Source organism: Poecilia formosa, unplaced genomic scaffold (genome assembly GCF_000485575.1).
Source record: "Poecilia formosa unplaced genomic scaffold, Poecilia_formosa-5.1.2 Scaffold4, whole genome shotgun sequence".
Taxonomy (NCBI): Eukaryota; Metazoa; Chordata; class Actinopteri; order Cyprinodontiformes; family Poeciliidae; genus Poecilia; species Poecilia formosa.
Genome location: NW_006799943.1, coordinates 1,977,921 through 2,003,579, shown reverse-complemented (window position 1 = coordinate 2,003,579; position 25,659 = coordinate 1,977,921). Strand labels below are relative to the sequence as shown.

The 25,659-nt window shown below is 38.3% G+C and overlaps 2 protein-coding genes and 1 long non-coding RNA gene across 8 annotated transcripts in view; 2 read left to right on the top strand and 1 right to left on the bottom strand.

The window, feature by feature from the left end:
- Nucleotides 1-6,742, top strand: part of LOC103143124 (angiotensin-converting enzyme) — a 23,489-nt gene extending 16,747 nt beyond the window's left edge. For 2 of the 3 annotated variants that reach the window (XM_016675169.1, XM_007559541.2), the window contains 11 exons: nt 245-332; nt 451-594; nt 1,617-1,808; nt 2,219-2,316; nt 2,464-2,636; nt 3,708-3,931; nt 4,011-4,155; nt 4,262-4,360; nt 4,534-4,656; nt 5,406-5,590; nt 6,298-6,742. In XM_016675169.1, the coding sequence (XP_016530655.1) occupies nt 245-332; nt 451-594; nt 1,617-1,808; nt 2,219-2,316; nt 2,464-2,636; nt 3,708-3,931; nt 4,011-4,155; nt 4,262-4,360; nt 4,534-4,656; nt 5,406-5,590; nt 6,298-6,497 (1,671 nt within the window). In that variant the 3' untranslated portion in view covers nt 6,498-6,742. The remainder of the gene's footprint in view (nt 1-244; nt 333-450; nt 595-1,616; nt 1,809-2,218; nt 2,317-2,463; nt 2,637-3,707; nt 3,932-4,010; nt 4,156-4,261; nt 4,361-4,533; nt 4,657-5,405; nt 5,591-6,297) is intronic. The other variant, XM_016675167.1, reaches the window with a different exon arrangement.
- Nucleotides 6,743-10,383: 3,641 nt separating this feature from the next.
- Nucleotides 10,384-25,655, top strand: LOC107837045 (uncharacterized). The gene is made up of 3 exons (XR_001663021.1): nt 10,384-10,394; nt 17,311-17,316; nt 24,470-25,655. It is a non-coding gene; the product is annotated as an uncharacterized LOC107837045 (long non-coding RNA).
- The window catches only part of itga3b (integrin, alpha 3b), a 36,484-nt gene continuing 23,651 nt past the window's right edge, over nt 12,827-25,659 (bottom strand). Inside the window, exons 13-26 of one of the 4 annotated variants that reach the window (XM_007559552.2) lie at nt 23,362-23,499; nt 23,173-23,270; nt 22,921-23,089; nt 22,655-22,738; nt 21,070-21,149; nt 20,855-20,932; nt 20,391-20,493; nt 19,956-20,129; nt 18,425-18,562; nt 16,708-16,821; nt 16,512-16,610; nt 16,298-16,423; nt 15,596-15,752; nt 14,244-14,332 (exon numbers count right to left, since the gene is read on the bottom strand). In XM_007559552.2, coding sequence (XP_007559614.1) covers nt 15,642-15,752; nt 16,298-16,423; nt 16,512-16,610; nt 16,708-16,821; nt 18,425-18,562; nt 19,956-20,129; nt 20,391-20,493; nt 20,855-20,932; nt 21,070-21,149; nt 22,655-22,738; nt 22,921-23,089; nt 23,173-23,270; nt 23,362-23,499 — 1,512 coding nt within the window. In that variant the 3' untranslated portion in view covers nt 14,244-14,332; nt 15,596-15,641. Of the gene's footprint in view, nt 14,333-15,430; nt 15,753-16,297; nt 16,424-16,511; nt 16,611-16,707; nt 16,822-18,424; nt 18,563-19,955; nt 20,130-20,390; nt 20,494-20,854; nt 20,933-21,069; nt 21,150-22,654; nt 22,739-22,920; nt 23,090-23,172; nt 23,271-23,361; nt 23,500-25,659 lie in introns of those variants that run through there. The other 3 variants (XM_016675144.1, XM_016675147.1, XM_016675155.1) reach the window with 3 other exon arrangements.

Genomic DNA, 25,659 nt, shown 5'->3' with positions numbered 1-25,659 from the left:
TATATATATATATATATATATATATGGCATCTCAGTCCAGAAATGTGCAGTTCTAGGCACAGCCAAGATATTGCGCAGAACCCTCAAGCTCCCAGGCCTCTGGTAGAGGACCCGAGCTCAGAGGATGAAAGAGACCACCCGCGGAGGGTGAGAAGGGAATTTTTATTTTTTTTATAGCTATTTTCATTTGTGAATTTCTGTATGATTGGGAAAATTTGATGTTTTATCTTTTTTTTTTTTGCAGTTGAATAATATTATGTCTAGCATGGAAACCAAATATAGTATGGCAGAAGTTTGTAGGGCAGATGGCAAATGTCATCCACTGGATCCAGGTAAAGTTAAGAATTTTTCAACTTAATTAGAAACATTTAGAGATTAAATTTATGCTAAGTATAGAACTAATTAATTAATCATGATAGGTAGTAATAAAATATAACTTTCTGTTTTCAGATCTTCAGAAAATCATGGCAGAGTCCAGGGATTATGATGAACTGTTGTTTGCCTGGAAAGGATGGAGAGATGCTGCTGGCAAAGTAATTCGTGACGATTATAAGAGATATGTTGAACTGGTCAATAAGGCTGCCACACTCAATGGTATGTCATCTGGATCTAATTTTACCCTACATGTACAATTCCCTCGTTCTCTCTCCAGCAGGAAATGTTTTCCAGGTTGCCTTTGAGGCAGGGAATGTAATTTAAATGAATGCTGACAAATATAAACAATGGGTGAATGCAGAATGTTAGACTGGTGTCTTATACTGTGTTCCTTAATGCTGCAAATGTTTGGACTTTTTACTGCATGAAAAAGTTTTCAGTGGCACTGTTAAAATTAGATAATTAACCTGTATGCTAAATTTTTCCAAGGTTTTACTGGTTTTTAAATGTCGTCAATCTTGGTAAAACAAAAGTAACTCTTTGTCAGTTATGAAGTTTTAACGCAGAAACTGGTGTATATTTTCTTTATTTTGATGAAAAATTCTAAATAATTAATGGGAAACGAAGAAGACGGTGCTAACTTCTTAGCAGAACCAGAATCACAGGATCCATCCTGTGTTGTTTTATGTCAATATGTGCCGAGCTAACACAAGCTATGTTAGCAATTAGCACAAATTGGCAAAGTGTGGATATGCTGGTTCAGAAAAAATTGTTGAAAACTAGGGCTAATTACCAACTAATCTGTTGTTTATGAAAACCTAAACTGTAAATACATTTTGCATTTGATCCTAAAGTATATTTAGGATTCATTATTAATAACATTGAGCAGAACAAGAATAGCTCTCCATTCATATTTTGTGTGTGTGTGCTAAAGTAAACTATATTTACAGAAGGAAAGTGATATTTTCTGATAAGAGAACATTTACAACAGAATTATTCAGCATCTTTTGCAGCTTTAAGTTATTCAGCTGTTGAAAACCTCAGAACTGAGCTTAACAGTCCTCCAACAATAACTATTTTTGCTTAAGCAGTTCAAATAAATCTCAGCTTCAAGCGAGTGCGGTCAGGGGAAAGTGGGTTAACCCATAACCCCGTCGACTTGATGAGGAATGTAGCGCAAAACTGTGAGGCAAAAGTGCCACTTTAAATACACATGTGTTAACCTCCGGTGCCGTTTTCAGGGCATTCTGATAATGGGGCTTTCTGGCGGTCCCTGTATGAAACCCCAACCTTTGAAGAGGACCTGGAGGCTCTGTGGAAGGAACTGGAGCCGCTCTATCTCAACGTACACGCCTACGTTCGAAGGGCTCTTTACAAAAAGTATGGCTCAGATAACATCAACTTAAAGGGGCCCATCCCTGCTCACTTGTTGGGTAAGTGTAGAGCTTACCATATGCACAATGTATCAGTAGCTTGGCTTTTGCACCGGCTTCATATTTTCATTGTAGTAGAGTAGTGTGGAGAATAACGTCAAGCAAGGGCGGGAAAAGTCCCTCTCTGGCAGAATCCTGGGAATTCTAACACAATAGCCACAACTCTCCTTTTTTATATGGGAGTAAATCCCATCCATATTCTGTCTTTGGCTGCAGATGCCTTTGGATTTCAGCTAGATCAAATTTTCTTTTAGAGGCATAAAGCGTGAGAATGTGTGTGACAGTTCCACATGGACTCAGTCACAATCACAAATCCCACATGGTTAAACAGCGACACGGCAGAGTGACCTGCTCCCTAACCTCTTAGTCTTTGACATAAAAAGTGCTGCTATTCTGCTTCGACATTTCAGGCAACATGTGGGCACAGACATGGTCTGGAATCATGGATTTAGTCATGCCTTACCCAGATGCCACACAAGTCGATGCCACACCGGCTATGGTGGCGCAGGTAAATAAATGCATGAAATATACAGAACATAATGATCATAATATCATAAAACAAAGACCGTCTGTTGGTTCCTCTGTACGTTAAAGCCTCTATTGAATTCCCAGAGAAAATGTCACAGTCAATGCAGGCAATGCTGTTCTTGTTCAGGGCTGGAATGCAACCAGGATGTTTCAGGAATCGGACAGGTTTTTCACCTCCCTGGGTCTACTGCCAATGCCACAAGAGTTCTGGGACAAATCCATGCTGGAGAAGCCGACTGACGGACGCCAGGTGGTGTGCCATGCCTCTGCGTGGGATTTCTTTAACCGAAAGGACTTCAGGTTGAACTCTTGTTAGATTTTTCTTTTTCTTTAAGATCTTACAGCAGTGATTCCCAGCCAGGGGTACTCACAGGGTTGCTAGATCTGACAGAGTTTCCAGCCCAAAAATAACGTAAAAACCTGACCAATCAAGTTAGTAGCTGCTAAGTGGACACATCTTTGTTTGCATTCTGCTAATTTTGAACAAACACAATTTTGCAGTTGCTGTTTTTCCATTATATATTAAAATAACATGTGAATAAGCATGAATATCCCTTTGGATTTCAGCCCTTTGGATTTTATGCTTATTCACATGTTATGTAAATAAGCCATTAAAACTCATGGCAGCGACAGAGGAGATATATTCACAATTCAGCCAGGGTGCCAAATGCTCATCATCTATCAGCCAATCAGAGGAGACGTCCACGTCTTATTCAGGTGTTGTAGCAACAATCCCTGCCTACTTATGAACAGCTACGTATGCAGCGTTTTGGGCAAAATTGTAGTTGGCCATTTTACAGAAGAGTTATGGATTCAATATGTTGAAATGATGCACAACTTTTTATGTGACTTGTGTGATGCAAAAAAAGTGTTTCCATTACAGTTTTGTGAAATACATCTATTTTAATATGGCCGAAAAACCACTGTATTCTAGCACAAAAACTTTTTCCTAATTGGCGTGTTTCCATTAAGCACATTTATTTTCATGGTTTCAATTTTTGCAATTTTATGGTTAATGGAAACGCAGCTACTGACGATTTTCGTCAGAGACATTTTTTAGTCTTAGGTATGAAGAGCAATTAAGAGTACTTAGATAACGTTACTAGGAGGTAAGCTTAGGATGAGTGATAACATGCATGCAAATACATTTAGGAAGTGCAAGTTGGGAAAACATCTGGTATTCATCTTACTGGAAACCCTCTTTCCTTTTATCTGTCTGACTTCCTTCTTTTTCTTGTGAAGTTCAGAAGAGAGAGAGAATAGAAGTGAATGTTTCTGTATTGTGGTTTCAGTGTTTCCTGTGGCTCCTTTGGAGCTTTAAGGAATGATTTTAAGGCTGAACTATAATTGCGTGTCTGCTTTTGTTTCCAGGATAAAACAGTGCACCGTTGTGACTATGGATGACCTGATCACTGTGCACCATGAGATGGGCCATGTGCAGTACTTCCTGCAGTACAAAGACCAGCCTGTTTCATTCCGCACTGGCGCTAACCCAGGCTTCCACGAAGCCATCGGAGATGTTCTTGCGCTGTCCGTCTCCACGCCCAAACATCTGCAGAGCATCGGGCTCCTGGACAAAGTGGAAAGTAACCACGGTGAGCCACGATAAGAGCAATGCATTAGTTTTTTGCTTTTGGTTTGTTTCTAAGTAATAAATGTCTCACTCTTGCGCAGAGAGTGACATCAACTTTTTGATGAGCATGGCGCTAGACAAAATTGCCTTCCTGCCTTTCGGCTACCTGATGGACCAGTGGAGGTGGAAGGTCTTCGACGGACGCATCCCATCGTCGGATTATAACAAAGAGTGGTGGAACCTCAGGTGAAGAACTTCAGCTATAAACGTGCTTGTTATCGTAATTGCTCATCATAAAGTGGTTGATTACGCAATAACACTCAAATTTGTAAATGATTTTTGTTTATTGCAGACTGAAGTACCAGGGCCTGTGCCCCCCTGTAACCCGCACCGAGGATGACTTTGACCCGGGTGCAAAGTTCCACATCCCTGCAAGCGTGCCTTATGTCCGGTAGTGCTGCGTTTGCAAAACAAATGAGACGTGTTGGTGCTCAGCACAGCTAGCTTGATAACTGCTTTGACATGCTCCAGCTATAAATAGATAAGAAAATAGGACTTGCACATTGTACGTATGACTTGGCGGTTACGCATAATCCTTAAAGTGCATATTTTCATATTTTTTAGGTACTTCGTCAGCTTCGTCATCCAGTTTCAGTTCCACAAAGCTCTGTGTGATGCAGCTAAGCATAATGGGCCTCTGCACACGTGTGATATCTACCAATCTAAAGAAGCTGGGAAGCTGCTGGGGTCAGTGTACTCTGAATCCTACAGATTATTTTATAGCACGTGTCAAACTCAAGGCCTGGGGACCTAATCTGGCCCACCGTAGATTTTATGGTGGGCCATAAAAAGGTATCATGTGTTTTCCAGACAGTATGTACCTGAAAAAAATATAGTACTTTGAAAAAAGCCAGTTGTGTGCATAATTATCGTCACCTTCCTAAAATAAGTTTTTTTTGTTGTTGTTTTTTTTGCTTAAATCATCTTTTGGCAAAAAAAAATGATTTAGGCAATTAAATTAGGAAGGTGATGATGTTATTTTATGAAACCAATCAAAGCAGTTCTTATCCATACACAGTCAAATCACATCAATGTGAAATGACATTCAATGTTTCATTTAAGAAGTACTCATTCAATGGAGAGGGCTAATGGGCTAGAGGGTTTTAGCAATACATTCTGACACGACCGGCCCTTTAAGGACATCCGTGATCTTCATGTGGCTCAAACTGAAAATGAGTTTGACGCCCTTGCTCCAGCATTGTCTTCTGTTGATGGCTGGAGAGAAGATTTAGTGATGTGAAGAAGTAATTCATGTTTCAGAGTGAACTAATTACTGTATTAAATAAACAAAACTAGTGTGAATTCAAAAGCAGTATGGGAAAAGACCATCCTAACTTGCCTGGCCTTGTGTGAAAAAGTACAAACCACAATATTTTCAACAACAAACCCTTCATCTTCCTCCTCCTGATTTCTGCTTTGACCGTCACCACTTACAGGGATGTGATGCGGCTCGGTTACAGTAAGCCATGGCCGGAAGCCATGGCCATGATCACGGGTCAGTCCAAGATGAGCGCCCAGCCTCTCATGCAGTACTTCCAACCTCTCATCACATGGCTGGAGGAGCAGAACAATAAGAACAACGAGGTCCGCGGGTGGCCCGACTACACCTGGAGACCTTCAGGTATGATCGATGCATTCAGGCATTCACACACAAACAACTGCAGTATTCAGTGAGTGTTCCCCATCTTGTATGCTGACTCATCAGCATACAAGATAGCATTATTCAGTCATGCATTTTCCTGCTATAAAAATGCATGGAGATTGAACTGATTTTGTTGCATCATAAAAGAACTCAGTGTATCTAGTTGGGATTTTGTGTGCTGGACCAACACAAAGTAGTGTGGAACTACTAACAGTGGGTGGAAAAAAGTCAACCAACTGCTGCCAACTTAACTTTTTTGCTATATTTAACAACATTTTGTCTGGAAAACTGCCATCAGTCCACCCCTACCCCTAATTACAATGACTGAGCAAATTAAAGTTCTGTTGTGTTTACATGTTTGACCAAGCTTGAGAAGTTATTGTTGTATTTAATTATGCTGTACTCGTGCACAGTTATCAAATAAATTTCTAATTCACTATTTTTATGTCCGTTTTCTGGGAAACATTTCAAGTCAGTTCTGCTCTGTTTCTCTAAGCCTCAGATATCTGTATCGGAAGTGAAAAAAATCAGTTTGGTGGATCCTTAATTCTTACTGGGAGAAGGTCAAAACAAACCGAATGCTAAATTCATGACAGACTTCTCCATGTAGCCGAGAGTCCACTGCTTGGTAATCTATATAATATGTTATATTTTCATTAATTCTTAGCTTTATGTGTGCCTTTTAGATATAGTTGAAGTTGCAACGAAAGATGATGAGAAAGTTGAGTTCCTGGGACTGAAAGTGGACAAGGTCGCTGCCAAAGCTGGTCAGTGGTTACTGCTATCAATCAGCCTGGCTTTCCTGGTGGTCATCATCCAACTCGCCTACAGGTACAGGAAGTCCAAGAAGCGTAATAAGTCCTCATCCATGATGGAGCTCAAGTAAAAGGGCTAGAAGTACTGTAAGTCTGGACTGATTTTATTGTAGCAACCACAAAGCCAACCTCAATGTGAATAGCTGCAGAACGTCAGAGCACATTTTTTCCTGTACAGTTCACTATTCCTTTTCTGTTTTTTTCCCACACTGAAAGATGACTCTGAATGTCAGGAATCTCAAACTGCTTTGTCAGTTTATATAAATAGGAACTAATGTTAAATGTTTTTATACTATCTAAGAAGTATATCTTTAATTAAAAAAATCTGGTGTTTCACTGATGGCTTTGAATTAAAGTATTTATTTTTGGGATGTTTTATGGTAATAAGGCATAGAAGTTATTTAGCTTTGATCTTAACCACTACTTTTACTTCAAAGTAGTTCTGTAAGAGTCTAAGCAAGTTGAATATTAACAATTGGATTCATGATAAATATGTTTTAATATTTCTAATGTGTACTTTACCAGAAGTGGACAAGTTTATCCTTATGTTGTTCAAAATGTGACATTTTGTCCTTACCTGTTATGAATACACTCAAAATAATTTTATGTAACAAATAATATATTACAATAAATATAGAAATGTGTATACATAAATAGTGTGCACATTTAAAAACTGCTTGTGGACAACGGGGAAAATAGTTAATTTGATATGTAGATTTATTTTGACTTTGTTTCTCTGAAAAATATTACAAATTTTTAAGTGTATTTGAACTTTTGTAAAATATAACTATAGGTAATTTTCTTAAGTCATTTATTTTAAAAGATGGAACCTGCCTCGAATAAAGAATAAAAAAATCTGACCATGGAACTCGTTTTATTTCATACTGTAAAGAAAAACAAAAAACTTTTCTGGTTGATCATTTGTATATTTACTCTAGGCTTGTATTCAATTTATTATTGTCTGGCAATGCAAAAACACATTAGTTGTAATTTATTTGTAATATTTAAGTTTAAAACAGGAAATGTTTTAAAAATGTATGTCTTTCATTGTTTAAACATGTTTTAACATCTGATTTTATTTCTGTAATAAAGAGATTGAATTCTGCCTTCAGCTCTTCTGGAAGGGAGTTTGCTTATTTTTGCCTTTTGGATGATTTCGGGATGCAAAGAATCAAAATGATATCAATATTTATTAAAGGTATCAGTCTGGAAAAGGGTACAAAAAATTTTATTCTAACAATATATCTGGATCTTTCTAAAACCTCTCAAAACCTTGTGGGGAAAATGCGTCATGATTTTCTGAAACCAAAAGTTTAACTTTTGACCAAAATTCCAAGAGGCGACTTTATCACAAAAACAAGCACATCACTGAAAGAACAGTGAGGCATGGTTGAGGTAGCATCATGTTCTCAGCTTTTCTTCAGTTGAAACGAGATTTTTTTTCAAAATGGAATAAATTATAAACCACCTGAAATACCAACTAGGTTTGATCCCAAACTTTCAGTTGTCTACTTGGAAAAATGAAAATGGAATTCATTCTTTAGTGATATTGGCGGTTGAGGTGGATGTAAAATAAATAAATAAATAAAAATAAATCTGGCTTCACCAGAGGAAGCTTTAGAACTAAATCTGGCAGAAAAACAGAACTGTGGAAAACTGAGGCTCCCCACAACTGAGGTATTTTTCAGAATATTGACAAGTCGAGCTGTAGTATACTAAAGTTTCCTACCAAGTAAGACACTACAACGGAATCCTGAAATTCAATCAGAAAGTGCTTTATCAGATTATGCCACCAGGAACTAGCATGCCAAGGCTTCCACCCTCAACTGCCACCAATAAGCGGTGCTTCTTGTAGCTTCTTTGGGCTCACCCTTGAGACCCCGTGTCCTGGTCTCCCCTAACCCGCCATATCATTGGACTCTATGAGTCGCTTTCAGTCCAACCCTTCCCCTGAACCCAGTTTGCCATGGGAGACAGAAGACAAAGTTTCAGTCCACATGTCTTTCAGGATCATGGGGATAAACAAACCCTCCTCCACATTGAGGTCACGATTCAACCTGGTCAGCTTCTCTAGGTCTGAGGCCATAGGTGGACTGCCCCTTCTGGGTTGGAAGTAAATCTCTGATTAAAGCAAAGGAGTTTAGGTATCTAGGCAACTTGCTCAAGAGTAATAGTAATACAGAACAGGAAGTAGACAGATTGATTGGAGATTTGTCGGTAGCAAGTGGTGCTCCGGTCTGTTGTGACCAGTGGCGGACAAAATACTCAACTCAATTGCTTATTAAGATATTCTTATTCAACTACAAGTAAAAGTTGCTCAGTCAAAAGTTTCCTCAAGTACGGAAATAATGACTTTTAAAAATATAAAAGTATTCAAAAGTACAAGTTATATTTTCTGATATCAGAACGATGCTGTATTGTTTTCTGAGTGCTTTTACAGAACCTTGGAACTTGCTAAAACCACTCTGCTACACAAAGTCTACACCACCTGTGAAAACTTCAATATAAAAATGCAATAAAATCTATTAAAAAAAAACAGATGAGAGATTCTTTATCTCCACAAACAGCAACACTGGCAGAAAAGCTTATGAAGCTAAGACACGTTCATGAGTGTGTTGGTTTCTCTGCTTGACTTCACCCAACTTCTTCCACTTCTGAATGGGCTTTTTGCATGTCAGCTTCCGCATTCGGGGAAAAGGGCTCGGTTGTTTCCGATCTATTGAAAATGGCATTTTACACTAGGTGCTTGCAGGGTTTGGCCGAGGTATGTACATCGATCCGAAGCCCTAACAAGTAAGATGGAGAACGGTTTAAAGATGTACGCCTCGTTATACATTCACTGACACGAAGGTGAGTTTTACTTTCTTTAACTTTGTGACTAACATAAACCTTAGCTTATGCTAGTAGGCAATATTCTCTGACATTGTTGTTGTATAAATGTGCTATTTGAGTATCTAAACATTCTAAAGGACAATGTTTTTACCTCATTTTCAAGTATACTGTGTGTGTTTATTGTCGTTAGTGTCTCACAAGAACGGTTCGGGCTTTTTACTTCCAAAGCATGACGAAGCACAACAAGCTAGTGATGGGCAAATGAAGCCTCATGAAGCAATGAACCTTTCCAGCCCTTTGCTTTGCAAAAAGGTTCATTACTTGATGCTTTGTTCATTGCTCACTAGTGACATCTACTGGTGAAACTGTAAAAGTCTTGTCACTCAGTTGGATCATACTTCCAAAAATTACTAAATGTAATATTGTCACAAAGTTTTCATCAAACTCATGTTTAGTAACAGGAGAATCAATGAAACCATATTCAATTGTCATATGTTTTAATTATTACAATTATTTGTAACCAATCTAATCCTGGTTTATGTTGAACGTTAGTGGTTGTGTTGGGTTTTCTTTTATCTCATAGATGGATTTGACAATAAAGACAATTGATGTTTTAATGTCTTGAGAGTGCAGTGTCTGTTGGGGCGTTCACTTTTTCTTGGATTTCTAATTGGCTCTGATCCCTCATATTTGGCTACATGTTGAATTTTAGTTGTGCAACAAGATTAAATCTGTTTCTGCTGTGCAAGACTGATATATCTTTGCTAATCAGACTACAAATAATAGTGGAACTTTGCAGAAGGTGAGAAATTGGGAGGTAGAGGGGTTAATTATTGTTATCTAATAAGAATTTTATTGTGAGGATCATCTCAAAGTATTTTCAGATGTCAGATTTTCCTCTTGCTGGCTCCATTTCAGACAATCAAGTTTATTTGTGTAGCACGTTTCAGCAACAATGCTGTTCAAAGAGATTTACATCATAAAATCACATAAAAATAGTTATTAAAAAAACAACATAATCTACAATTGAGAAAACCAGTAACAAACATTACATTTTGATGAGTGCCATCAATATACATATGTTGGTCAATGTTCATTTTATTTGGCCACTGAAGACAAATATCATCCTCTGATGCGTGACCAAATGGACAACAACCCATGACACAGCAAGGCTCATCGCGCTTTTATTTTGAAAACCGACACGCAAAATGAAGCAGTCAAGTGACCCATGCAATGCGAGGCCTCGTTTGTTGCCAGTCACGTGGTTTTCAGCAAGACAACACATGCCTCGAAGCGGGGCTTCATCGGCCACGCCCCCTTTTTACTCGGTACAAGCCTCGAAGCCTGGATTCAGATAGCCCATCACTACAACAAGCCTCATAGCTTAACAGTAGCGCAGCTCTCGTGTCAGAGATATGGTTTAGCTGACTGTTCAGGTTCAGAGTTGTTGCTTTTAGAAAAATATGACCGTGTTGCTTAATGTCTCCGTGTTATTTCGTTTTATTACCTTTGTATGTTTCTTGTGAAGAGCTCAGATAGGACGGTGTTTACAGCAGTGTGTACAGGCGGATCAGTTGCTCGGCTGTCTGGCTCTGGCCTGCCCTCTGGTTCCCATTAACTCTTTTAGGCTGAATACAGAAGTGATTCCATGGAAATAACTCAGGGAGGCTCCTTTATTTACCATCCGTATCCCCCGGTAGTTTTAGGCTGAAGAAGCTGATCCGGATTGAAGTGAAGGCTGCAAACTTTGCTGTGCGGCGTTAGTTTTAACTGGTAGCAACAGATATTTACAAGCCACCGACTTCTTAATGAAGCTTCCTTAATGAAGCTTCATTAAGGAAGCTTCATTAAGCTTCCTTAATGAAGGAAGCTTAATGAAGCTTCCTTCATTAAGCTTCGAAGGAAAGCTTAATGAAAGGTAAGATCTGTGGACGTGATGCTAGCAAAGCTAGCTGTACAGAGATACATATGTTGCATCTGCGATGAAAAAAAGTTGTCACTCATGCGCTGAATTATTGTGTGGAGGTGTTGACTGAGGTAAATATGGAACAACGCTGTGACCAAAATCTGCATTGATATGACATTAAGGAACTATCCGATTCTTCTGGATGGATCTTTACTGATTAAATTTATTTCAGCTCTAAGTATTTAATATCTAGGTGTTTTATGGGAATGTGGATATTTCAGATCAATTTGAGAACTAATTTTGATAGGTAAAACTTAATTTTTTGTGTCACGTAGCGCGGGGTACTGGTCTTGACTTGGTCTTGGGTAGGTGGTCTTGACTACAACTCTGCTACGTGGCTCCTTGGTTGCATGTCCTCCCTGTCCACCTTCTTTCCATCCCCTTTCTGTTGGATTTCCTTAAAAATAAATGTCACTGGTGGCAAAAAAAAAGTGAAGTTCATGCTAAGTTAGGACAGGTGACAAGATGTTTCCATCCCTGAAATTATGATGCATAGAATCACATATCTAAGTCTAAACTATGTTACAGAGTAAACATAATAAAAACATGCTTTATCTGTGGCATTGTTCATTAAAATGGCACATTTCTAATGTATTCAAATTAAATATGATCGGTTCACTTAATGATATTGTATTAGGGATTAGGTAATGCATTCAGCAAGTACTTTTACTTTTAATACTTAAGTATTTTTAAATTCCAGTACTTTTTTACTTTTACTTAAGTACAAATGTTAATGTGGTAGTTTTACTTTTACTTGAGTAAATTTTTGTCTGTGTATTTGTACTTTTACTTAAGTAAATTTTTTGAGTACTTTCTCCACCACTGCCAAAGGGCTTAGCATAGCGACAAGCTTCTAGAAATGTCAAAAGTACACTGTTTGTACAGATAGCTTGGATAAGCAGAAGGCTTATCAAAGATCACTTTTAAATAAACGGATATGGCGCTTTAACAAAGTATTAATTTAAGGGTGTGCACAGTTAGAAAAGCCGAGTGAATCATCTTATTTTTTATTTATTTATTTTTAGCAATGTATTTATCAAATGAATTGTACAATATATGGGTCATATTTATATGTAGGCATTTAACTGCCAGAACTAGGCTGGAGCAGTAACATTCACATAATGACACATAAAACCTAGTATAGTGAGAAAGTTTCTAATTTTTGTATATAAAATACGCTCCTCTGACAGTTTACGACTTCTTAAAAAGCATAAAGGGTTCCCTCTGAATCCTTCTTCTCTCTGTTTCTTCTAGATGATATTTAACCATCCCAAGGGGTATTTACTGTGAACACCTTTCTTTTTTAGACTAGAAGATATAAGATTTATATCAAAATCAACATAAGATTTATATCTCATTAAAATGAGAATGATTTCTTGTTTTGAACCTCAAGATGCTGCTCCCAAATTTATTCCCATCTCTGGCAGTTAGACATTAAAGGTGAAAAATTAATTCAGAAATTATATCGTAATCTAACTTTTCCAAGGGACATTTTATCACAGATAAAGACCATTGTCTGTTTGTCCAGTGCTGCAGTTGAAATTCATGGTTCCAGTGTTGGTCAACAGTTTCATTTGGAAAAATGAGAGTAAAGGCCAGAAACGTGCTTTCATTCAGTCAATTTAACTTGTTATGTACAATTTCATCCACACTCTTACAATCAAATAGCATTTCCAGTGTTCAGACTCCCTGTTTGAGATGCTTAAGATATCAACATTGCATCTGTTTATTGTGTTAGCTCAGCATGGTGCAATAAATTAACAATCAAGTGTAATCTGCCGATTTGGTGAAACCTGATGTGGAAATTATGAGGGACAATTAAAATGTGAGTGATATAAGCAATATAAAACCAGAAATATAACAAAAATTATCCTGCATCTGAGGATTATCAGACTTTGTGATGCTTTTCCAACATTGACATTCAAGCAAAGACAGTCAACAACTCATAACGGAGTGGATGTTGTCAAAATATAAAATCTAGACCTCCAAGACCTGTTTGGAGATTATATAAAAGAAAACAATAACAATGCACAAAAGTACGGAGCCTCCTAAGGGACATAAGGGAAGTTTTTTCTTATGTGTTACCTCGTAAAAATATTGCATTCCCTCAGATTGTGTGTTCCCTCACAATAAATACACCCAATTTAAATTTGTATAAAAGAACACCTTTAAAGATCCTGAGTGAAAACAAATGTATATGTTCTAAACTCTTTGGTGTAAAAAACTGGTTGAAAATTGATCTAAAATCAAGAACTGCACATGAAAACGACTATCAGATGCTGGTAACACCCTGTGAAAATAACTCAAAATTAGTCCAAATAGTCTGGATGTATTTTTTTTCTTTCCATCATGATAGAAAGTTTCTGTTTTAGAGTAAGAATGGAAACCTGGTGCATTAATCTGAAAAAGAAAAAAAAAAGATATAAAATTTTAGATAATTAATTTCAGTATTCAGGATCCCTCATGATCTGACTACTAAATATACTAAAAACTTAATGTGTGTGACACAAGGTAACACAAAAGAAAACAGTTCCCCTCATGTCCTTTAGGGGGCTCCACACAAAGATGTTGAGAGACTGAGCAAAAAAAAGAAAAAGAAAAACATTTAAAAAAGATGACAAGTTACATGCAGATTTAACACATTAATACCTAAAACCATAACAAAAGTTTACCTCTGGATGCAACATGGATTTCAGTGTACAACACTGCATTCAACAAAAAATACAAATTACAATCTCTCCAAATGTTCAGCATATTGCACAGAAAAAGTTCAGAAAATGGAATACTAATTGAAAAAAAAAACAACAAAACAAAACAGGAAATGCGTCATCCACAGTAGGTCCATGCACTTAAGTCCCTGCAGCCGAGTCAGGCCCAGTCTGGCCCAGTCAGGCCCAGTAAGGCCCAGTGTTCTCTGTGGCAGTGAGGGGTTCAAAGGCATCAGTAGTAGCAATGCTGCGTTTCTGTCCAGCTGGTCATCCAGTACTTTTTCTGTGGCTCCTCTGGCTGAAATCCCGGATTGAACTGATAGCGTTCAGCTCTGCGAATTCTCACGCCACGGTGCTTTGGCATTACCCGGTAGTAGATGGCTCGCTTGAAGAACCCAAGCTAGCAAGACGGAGGAAAAGCAGCAGAAATATAAATACACTTAGAAAAGGCTGTAAAGGTGAGCAGAAACGACAGGAGAGACAGGATTAACGACAGAGGAGATTACGGATTACATGGCTGCAGAGAAACAGCTTGTTAGCAGCGACGGCCTGCTAGAGAAGAAGGAGAGAAAAGAGAAGAACAGAACCCAAAGAGTCAAGAGGGAAGTCTATTTAATCTGCCTGAAAGAAAGTTGGAAGATTTAGTAGTTAGAATATTAGAAGCTGAGGGGACAGACAGCCCAGTGGGGAAAGGAGCCTCACCTGAGATTATTAGAACTACAGTGCCTTGCAAATGTATTCACAACTCAAAACCTTAAAACCACAAACATGTCTTGTTCAGATTTGTTATGACCAACACACAGGGGCAAATAATTGAGAAGTGAAAGGGAAATAATTCATGGTGTTCAATAATTATATCTTCTATTTTTGTAAATTACAAATCCAAAAGGTATGTTGCCAATTGGTAGTCTGTCAACTTTACTCTATTATCCCTAAATGAGAACCAGTGAAGATTGGAGTTGTTCTGGCATGCAGTGTTTTCCCCAGAAAACTTGCTAAGTTTTTAATATTATTAGTTTTTAATTATTAAAGCACCAATACAGTCCCAGGATTTGCAGAGGTTAGCAACCAGAAACACCTGCAAAAAGCTGAAATCTGTGAGGACCTGAGACTAATGACACGTAACTGTCCATTTTAGAAGTTAAAGCACCAGACATGCCTTAACATGCATTAATAAAGCGAAAACCGTCTTAGCATCACAGCAGACGCTAACATCCTCCTCTCTCCGCTCTCTCTGGTTCAACCAATCAGTGACCAGGCTACTCAAGCTGGAGTTGAAGAGAAGATGGATGGATGGAGCTGTTAGAGGGGTCGAAAGACCAAAAGTGAAGACTCACCTTGCAGCAAGTCTGAACATACAGTCAAGAGCTGGATGGGAGTGGTTCAAATCAAAGCCTACTCATGAATGGCATAGTCAAAGTCCAGGCCTAAATCAATTTGAGAATCTATTGGAAGAATTGAAAATTGATCATATTTTTCCTTTCACCTCACAATTTTACTCAACTTTCAGTTGGTTTATTAATTCTAAAATTCCAAAACATTGAATTTTGTGGTTGTTGTTTACCAAAATGTAAAAAAAAAAAAAAAAAAAAAAAAAAAAAGGTTTTATTCTGTCTGCCCGGCACTGTAACAAAGAAAGATCAGTTCTAAGGGTTGTCTTTACCCAAAGGCCCCATTGGTGAGTGCTGTCGGGAAAACACATGGAGGCCTTAGTAGTCCTCAATCATCTTTTCTGTCTCTGAGGGCTGGATCTTCATCTCAGCCTTCTGGGCTTTGGCCTCATACATCTCCCTCCTGCTAGCCCTCTGGAAGAACCCACACTGTTTGGGGGGTAAATTGGGGGCAGTGGTTACAGGAGCAAGGTTAGAACAATAATCAGTCAAATGAATCTGTTACGTTTGGTAATCCATTTGGTCAGAACTCATTTCCAGTGAACTGTTCGCTTCTCAATGAAATACCAGAGAACATAAGAACGTCTGAGTCTAAAACATCGTTTTCTACTGACTTAAAAGTATGGCTGCTAAATAATCACTCATCATGTGATTCTTATGACTAATTAGACTTCAGATTTTGTTGTCACTGCACAAAGACACAACAGTGAACATGTGAATGAAATGTCGTTGCTTGGCTACCGGAGTACACAGAAAAAAAATAATACAGAAAAACTAGAAGTGTGCCTATAAATAGGTATAGATACATAAAAGCTTTACTGGTGCAGGTAAGAGAAAAAATGAATTAATAATCTGGTATATTATGTGATGTGCTTTGTCCCTTTTGAAATAAATGGGCAACAACAATAGTATCGGATATCAAAACATAACATGGAACTTTGTAGAGTGTCATTTAAAACCCAGAGTCGTCTCACCTTCCACATGATAAGGATGATGATTCCTAGAAGCAAAAGTCCTGCTACAGCTGCAGAAATTATGATCCACAGCGGGAGCTCGTAGGGTATCTCCACACTTTCCTCTGGCTCTATATACACTGTGAGCTACAAGAAATGATACAAGCAACCAAAGTTAATCTGTGCTAAAACTTCTGTAATCGACAGTGTCATTGTCGTCATCATCAACACGTACAGGCAGATCGAGAGCGTCCATCTTGATGGTTGGTTTATCCGTGATGAGCTTCAGTGTAGCACGAACTTTGACTCGAACGCTCAGAGCGTTGGGATAGTCCTGCAATTGCAAAAAAAAAAAAAAAAAACAACAATCTCTAAACATCAAAGATGTAGCATGTGGAAAGGTTTGGGCGAATCTGGCCGGGTGAGCGGACCTCCAGCATGGTGCTGTTCCACAAGCGAGAGCGGACACGAATCTTAGCCGTCCTGGACATGTTGAGGAGAGGGCAGGTGAACTTCACGCATCTCGCCGTCCCCACAGAGCAGTCCTTCAGGACAGAGGGAGGACAAAGCTTTTTCACAACAACACAAACATATCGACATATTTTTTAAATGCAGAATTTAATTAGAATCATTCAAAACTTTTGATTTTCAGTACAAAAACTGAAACTCTAAGATGATATTTTTTTTTGCTTTTTATACAAAGTAATATTTTTACTTTATGCTAATGAGAAATATAATAATATTGAGGGACAATTGCTAAATTAAAGGTTGTGTTTTTGTGGCCCTCTAGAGTCTAGAGAAAGACATAGATAGCTGCGGTGGGCCGGGTTTGGGCCTCAAGTTGGACATGTGTCATACAAGTCGGTCTGTTGAGATCATGGGCCCTGGGGACTTTCAGCACGTCAGATTCAAGCAAGGTTGAGGACACCATTGTCAACATATTATTATCTGCATCAGACTATGCTGAGTAAGGTATTTTGCAGATCGGACAGACTCTGGAACATCATGTGGTGCCTCTGCGCGTGAGAGGGAAGTGTTAAGTGTTCGCAAACATCCAGGCCGACATCTGCACCGACTTTGAAATTGATAAAAACACATTGGATCAGCACCAACAGACAAGATGACTCCCTGTAAGTGGAATTTTGGAAAATAAGTTCTGCTTCTTTGTTTGTAAAACCCAAGAAATGTATTTTCCAGCTGTAGCCATAATTGTGAGAGGCTCATTATGTTTTCACCCCACTGGAACTTAGAGAGGGTTAGATAAGGGTCCTTATCTCTTTCAGGGTTTAAAAGGTTTTGAAGGTCCCAGCCAGAAACGTTGGATCCCAGAAACTTTGTGATAGCCGAAGTAAAGTGACTCTCCTGCTGTGTTTTTATTACAGACGTGCGCAAAACTTTGTCTATATTCCATTAATGTCAATAAAGCACAATTTCACAATTGCTGCGTTTCCAATCAACAAGAAACGCAATTAAAAATCACACATGAATAAGTTTGTTCACGTGTCATTAACAAACGTTAATTTTCTGTCATCTTTTTCTTTGTGGTTTGCCCCAGTATTAACGTCCGGTTGTTGATCATGTGACTTGTGTGCAGAAAAAGTGTTTCCATTGCAACTTTGATACAAATTTGATTGGGTGATAGGTGATGAGCGCTAGCACCATGGCTGAAATATGAATATATCTCATGTAACTGCTTACATCCATCACTGATATGATTTTTGATGACTGTTCACATGAACAAACTTATTCACGTGATTTTGCTCGTGTTTCTTATTTAATGGAAACACAGCGATTGTGACAGCCATTTACACACATTTGTAGGCGCAGCTAGTGTCTTTTATACTTGGCTTCTGTCTCCCCATGAGTCGGTTCAGAGTCTTCATTAGAAGAATGAACAGCTGAGTGTTCATTTGCATACTTTGAGTATCACCATCTGTTCTGTTAAAGTCTGGATGAAATGAATTTTTATTGCCTGTATAATTTAAAGACACCCATTCTGAAAGGCCAAGCTACCCAAATGACAATAAAACGCTACATTGCCTCTAATAAATTAATTGTGTTTATTTAAGTTTTTTAATATATTCTCTGTTCTTAAGAATCTGTTGAATAGATGAGGGTAAATAAAGAGACCTGCCACCGATAGCTTACCAAAACGTAGCTTTTCCGAGAGGGGTGCAGGGTGATTGCCGCCTGTGGCTCAACGACTTGGAGTTGAATCTTTTCTTCCATGTCGTTTTCGTCAGTCTGCCGTTTGGACCTGGCCTGGCTGGGTCGGCTCTCTGACAACTGGAAGTCGTTTCAGGGAGAAGGGTGGATGAAAGAAAGGAGGAAGTTCAGAGACATTACATCAGAGTGCTGCTGGTAATTACTGGTGCTGATAAAAACATGACCATTCATGACAATTCATCTCAGAATAGCAGCATCATTTCCACTGCCTATATGTAGGCTGCAGACACTGTGAGCTTCTATTTGGGGATTTTTGAGGTCAGTATGTGGTGACACAGTTTGTGTTTTTTTTTCCCCTGAGAGTATTTCTGAACATAGGTTTGGCTCTGAGACCATTTTAACACCACTCACCACTAACATTTAGACTTCTTCAGTTCACTGCAGTTCTAAAAACATTGTTGTGTATGAGTGGGCAGAGGCATGTAGGCTAAATTTAACTGGAGGTCTTAAGCTAGTTCAACACAACTTCATCTTATGTACTTTTTAGCTACATATAAGAGATGAAAATAAAAACATATTTTGAAGACAAAAGTAAACTTTTCATTTTCTTCTATAGCACCATTTTATTAGCCTCATTGCATTATATTTAAGTGCAAAGACCAAAAGTTAGCATGCTGAAGGGAGAACCATGCTAATATCAGTGTGGTTGTAACATTTGGAAATTAGCATGGTGGTGATAGCATGGTGGAGGACGTTTAGGACTAGGGGACCCCATCAAATCTTACAGGGGAAGAATATGAGCAGTAGTGCTGTTTGTGCCAGGTGGGTGGATTTCCTTATAGATCTTCATTATTTTTATTTTGTAGCTTTGAGGTTTTCTTTAAGTCTGTTTGTTGCGCACATTAATGATTTGTGTTTTCCTACCGGTTGCACCAATCTGCCATGCCTTCTCGGTTTCCCCCCCCAAAAAAATTCCTCTGTACATTTGAGTCAGCATGGTGCTTATGTTTGAATTTTTCACTAAAACATTTTTAAAATGTTGTGAAAACTATCAACAGTTAGCTGAAACTATTATTTATGTAACTGTCTATGATGACAGGTGCCCCTTAGCTTTATACCAAAGTCTTTCCAGGTTCTGCATCTCTTACTCCCTTCTTTTTCTGTATGTTTCCTGCCTGAACACGGTAAATAAAGGCCACAAAGTTCTCACAAACACATCCAACAAACAATATTCCTGTGTAATCCGCTAATAACCACTTGTCTTTTATGGGAAGATATTTTTGTGGATTGGGTAAGTTAGTGAGGAAGAGGACCGCTGGGATCACTTTGCATAACAACAACCTGTGAAAATGTGCTTTGAGAAGCCAAAAATGATTTTATTTATTTTGGTACTAAAAATATAATTTTGGTTACTTTTCTTAGCTGTCACCAGAAGATCAGTCAAAACTCAAAAGATATCAACAGATTCATGAAATTACTCAGCATTTAAACCAAAGCCATAACAGAACCTTACAGTCAGGTTAAGCGGATTGATTACTCCGGCGGGGATGCAGTCCATTTCTGATTCTCCATTAACAACAATCTTTGTCAGGTACAGCAGCCACTTCCCATTGGATACTTCAAAAGGCCAATCAAACTCTACGGCGAGGGTCCCCATATCTCCCAGGGGCTCGTCATGCATATCCACCTGGTGGCAAAAGTTTCCAGGATTACAAAAACAATATTCAAGACATCAAGCAGATGCAGTTTTGCTAAAGAAAGAAGAGTTAAGCGCTGAAGCATCCACCCCTGGACATGCTTACACCACAAGACAAGGCTCAATTAAAGTTCTCTTTCCCACATAATATAAATTTATTTTTTTACTTCAAAGTCAGGGTGTGGATGAGGAAACTGTGGGTGAAAAGCATACATATTATGGATTAAATATACAGTTGAGGAGGTGACTCACATTCAAGCTGAACTCCAGCAGACTGCCAACATCACTGGTGTTGTGCATAGCATACTCTCCCTTCACTGTCCCTCCAAATTTAGTTTTCTCTTCAAAGTCCTCCCTGAACAAGTCAAAGAAGAATTTTACACAGTGTACAGGGTGTGTTGTTAACTACAGTTTCTTTGGTCAGCTCTGTACTGTAAATTACCTTTAACCTTTTGACACTACAACCAGAAACTACAGTACAAAATTCACGCCAGATTATTATTTACAAAAGACCTTTGAAAGCCGTTGGTCATTTTTCATTACTGAACAATGACCTACAGCCTTTTTCTTGGTCTGTAGTTATCAAATCCCAACAAAATACTTTTAAGTTTGTGGTTGTGATGTGATAAAATGTTGAAAGGTTAACAGCATATTTATAGCTTTGCAACTAAGGCACTGTTTATGCACATAACGAGCCGTTAGGAGACCACACTCACGGGTAAAAGGAGGGTTTAATGATGCTTTCAATCTGCAGGGCTGCCACGGTCGGCCTCAGGTCACTCTGCTCACTAAGACTGAACAGATCAACGGCATTACAACACAAAGGAACTAGAATCAGAAGCAGCTACTGAAGACCATGAGCGTCTTACAGATCCCTGTTAGCCTTCAGTGAACACCAGAGCATTAAGATGCTGCTGCATTGAGACCTTACGTTGATAGCATCAGTTGAATCTCTATGGCTGTCGTGTACAGATCGATGCCCGAAGTCTCAAATAAAAGCTGCAGCGACACCTGAAATGACAGAAAATATATTAGATGTGCTGCAAAAAGGGCTTACCTCCTGAAAAGATTTCTTCAGATTTAGCAGTTTTGTCTCATTTTAACCGCAGAGGTTAATGTTGGACCAAAAATCAAACTTTGACTTAGTTTGTTTTTATTAATTTTATGCCTTTCAAATGGGATGATTGATTGTGTGTTTTGGGTAATAGTTCTTACTTTTATCCAAAATAGTAAGCTTGCCACTTTAACCTCAAGCAGGCAGTATTATGGAAAACCATCTTTTTGCATCATGTTATCCCCTCATCCTCATACCAACTGCACTGTAAAACTCTTAGGAGTCCTCAACTGAGGTAAGTGAGGCCTGCAGAAAGGCTATTATAGTTAACTAAAACAGTCAAAATAACACAAACTGAAATTGAGAAGACATTTTCATTTACTGAAATAAATAAATAAATAAAAATGGTAATTAATGGGGAATTACTATGATTGCGTGTTTATAGAACTAAAACACTGAAATTATTGATCTAATATCCTTCGATTTTGTGTTTATGAGTCTATTTATTGGCCTTTTAAATCAATGTGAAATCCTTTTTTTCCCACCCACACAAACAGCTGTTATTACAAATTACAGTACTCATCTATACTCCTCCTGGCAGCTACTAGCAATGAAACTCAAGAATCACTTGTGGCACAACAATAACTGAATACATTTTTTTGAAAATGTTAAATTCTGTTGAATTCTCTGTTGAATTCTCATTGCCCAATTGATGTATAGATAACCACAATACAATACTTTGATCTGTTTGAATTCTACATCTAAATTGATGAAAAGTATGAAAAAACTAAAACTACAACTAATATAAACTAAATGTTTAACTAACAGTAAATAACAAAAACTAGCTAAATTGATCTAAAAACTAAATAAAATGAATTAGACAAACAAAAAGTCACATCAAAACAAAACCAAACTATAATGGAAAACCGAAAACTATCATAACCCTGGACTGCAGTGCTTTAGATGTGGCTCTGGGTGTTTTGTGACCTCCTGATTGATTGGAGTAATGTTGGTATGGAGGCTGTTCTTCAGAAGGTTCAACATTGTTCCATGTTTTCTTCATTTATGGATGATTTCTGTTTCCTGCTGCAGCCCCAAAGCCTCAGAAGCGCCTCTGTAACCCTTCTCACACTGATAGATGGCAGGGACTTTGTTTTTCATCTCTTCTTAAATGTCTCTAGTTCAGACAATGACAGGTTACTTTTTGAGAGCTTTTAAACGATGTCAGGAAGGTTTTATTTAGGTAATCTCTTTGTTACTGGCCAGTGAAACTGAACAAAAAGTAAGGACAGGGGACAATTACTTCTTCCTGTATGTCCAGGATGATATGGACTTCAATTAATGATTTCTTTTTGTTTAACTGTATAAAATGTTTAAATGTGACAAAAAGTGAAAATGAGATACTGTCAGACTAACTTTGCTTACTAGAAACTTAGTCTGAAAAACAAGATTAAAAATGTACCTCTTCTTTGGCCTTTAGTGGATTCCCCAGCTCACACATGACTGTCACATCAAAGCGACATTCTACGTCAGGGTTCTGCACAGGCTATGGTCGAAAACAAAAAAAAGAAAGAATGACTCAGAGACTTTAGGTGACTCTATTTGTTCTTGTTTCATTCTTTTTTTTACATCCCTGTAATTTAAAAGGAAAATAAAACTTTTCTAAACAGCAATTACGGATTCCTCATGCAAGCTTCCCAGAGCTCTACTGCCCTCTGGTGGACTTACGTCAGATCTGACGCCAGAGTACTGTATTGCGTTGGGGATGGAAACGTTGAGCATGGCCAGGTGGGCGTCCTCCGCCACCTTTCCAGACGAGTCAAAGTTGGTAACCACCACCAGCAGCTTGATCCTTTTCAAACTCTTATCAAACTGGAGCACCTGAGCGAGCTTCTTCCTGAACACGAGCAACACGATAACATTAGTCTTAAAGAGACAATGAGTTCTAATCTGATTTTTGGTTCAGAGTGTTTTGTCTACCGTGGGACCAGGGTTCCGTTATCGTAAGCAAACTGTGCAGACAGCTGCAGGTTACTGGTGCACTTGTTGTCTAAGCCGCACGCCTTCTGAAAGTTTATCTGCAGGTCAGGAGAGCATTTTAGTCACACAGCCCAGCTAACGTATAAGGTTGGGGATAAAAGGTCACATTAACTGAGTGATGTTCTGTACCTCACTTCGTTGGGTGAGTTTCTGCTCTGGGCTTTTAATGGGGTAGAGATCCTCAATGCTTCTGGCATTGCCATCGTGCTCCGGTAATGTTATGTTGAGGGAAAAGACCACCGGCTCTAGCTTGTCCTTCACATGGTCCTGTCAATTAACCCATGTGTTATTTCATTCTTACAGCTGTAACTTTTATATTTAAAAAACTCCATATTTGGAGTGACAGTTTATGAGACAGATGACATTGAGTTACAAAATAATATTTTTTGGAAGTCCTCTATGTTTTTTTAACGGCATTAGGACTATTTTGTATCGCTGAATCTGAAAATCCATTAATTTTTCTCAGTCAGGTCAGATTTAGAGAAATCTGATCTTCTGACTAAATTGATGACATTTTTGTGACATTATCAGTTCGTTTCCATTAATATTTCTCATCTAAAAAAGTTTTTCTGTTTTCTAACAGAGTGTATTAATTAAATATTACAAACTTGGACTTCTGTAAATTGAATCATAAACACTGATAACGGTAAGTTCATGTGAATTGAACATTACGTCTTCATTGTGTAAAATTCTCCGTCTCTTTTCTGTCCTGATGGAATCTCTCCTCCTGCTCATCACTCATTGATCAGATTCTCAGGAAACTGATCCAGATGTGAGAACAAGTCATGAATTTTGATACTCCTGTTGCTCCATAGTTCAGAAAGTTGACCTGGTTGAGCAAAACCAATGTGATTTTTGGATTCAGCTCATCAATATGACCCTAAAACAGTTGCAAAAACTCCTGATCATTTTTTGGCGGTTGAGCAGTGGAAATCTGTGAAGAGATCGATCTCCTCCACTTCTTCACTGAGCTACTGTGGCCATCTGGAGAAATGCAACACTCCAGGTCAAAAACGACCAATCAGAGCCAGGTGGAGGGTCCTAGCTCTGTCAATCAACCTTATGTACTCGCTGCTAAATGTGCTGATGGTGGAGAAACAACTTATAGTTACAGAAAAACCGTTGATCCACTGTTATCGGTGGCCATGCTAACTAGCCTTAGCGTTCACTACAGGCTATGCTAACTGCAGCGTAACAGGGAGCAAAGGGGTAAAGGGTGAGAGGAGGGGATGAGAAGTGCCACACGGAAGTTGATTGACAGCGCTAAGTCCCGCCCCCTGGCTCTCATTGGTCGTTTCTTGTTAGCACTGGGAAAAGGGAGAGGATCTCAATTTGTTCAATTATTGACAGTTAGTGACAGTTCTAACAATTATGCAAAAAAATAAAAGTTATAAGTTATATCATGCAGCTTTCATGATTTCATAACAACTCATAAGAATTCGACAGAAATGTTTTAAGGTTACATCACCTTGTCGAAGTATTAACTTATTTTAAACATTTTGTCATGTTAACGGCCGTCAGTGCATTTTGTTGGAATTTTATGTAACTGGATCAACACAAAAGAGGGCATAATTTGGAAGTAGAAAGAAATTTGACATGACTGTGAAAAATTTTACTGATAGAAACCTAAAAAGTATGTCGTACATTTGGAATCGGCTCTCCTGAGTCAGTACTTTGTAGAAATCCCTTTTCTGCAGTTACAGCTTTAAGTCTCCTGCTGTAGTCATACTCCTGGAAGATGAAAGCCTTTTTTTTCAAACCCTTCATATTCAGGTTTTCTAAAGAAAAGCATCCACAAAGCATGATGCTGGCACTGCCATGTATCAGCATGGGTACTGTGTGTTCTGGGTATGGCTGGGAGAGATGGCTGAAAAATGTATCTCAATATAAGCGTTTCATGACAGTCAATATCAGTAATTATTGATTAGTTGTTTGTTTTTGTTTGAAATAATTTACAGTAATCTACCTTATAAAATCCCAATTAAACACAAAAAGGTTTATGTCTGTAATTAGGGATACACGATGTATCGGCACCAACATCGGTATCAGCTGATATTAGTCCCAACATAATGTATCGGACCGATAGATAAAAACGGGTCAATATCAACAGCTGATATTTATTTCCATTTAATTGGCATTTATTTCTAGAGGGGGAGTTTGGTCATGCGGTATGTGAAAGTGATGCAGCAAGGGATTGTGGGTAGTTTAACTGAAGCAGACAAGCATTGGTGAAGAAAGCGCTGTGGTCATTTTCTTCAAACAACATTAATATCGGATATTTATATCGGCTCAGGTTTTCACATCAGTGTTTCAACATAATCAAAATGTGAAAAAAAAAATCCTGTTTGCAAAGCTCTGTAAATAACTGACAACTACAAAAACATTCAAATAATGTATTTATGTAAAACACATGCAATCATTGTGGGA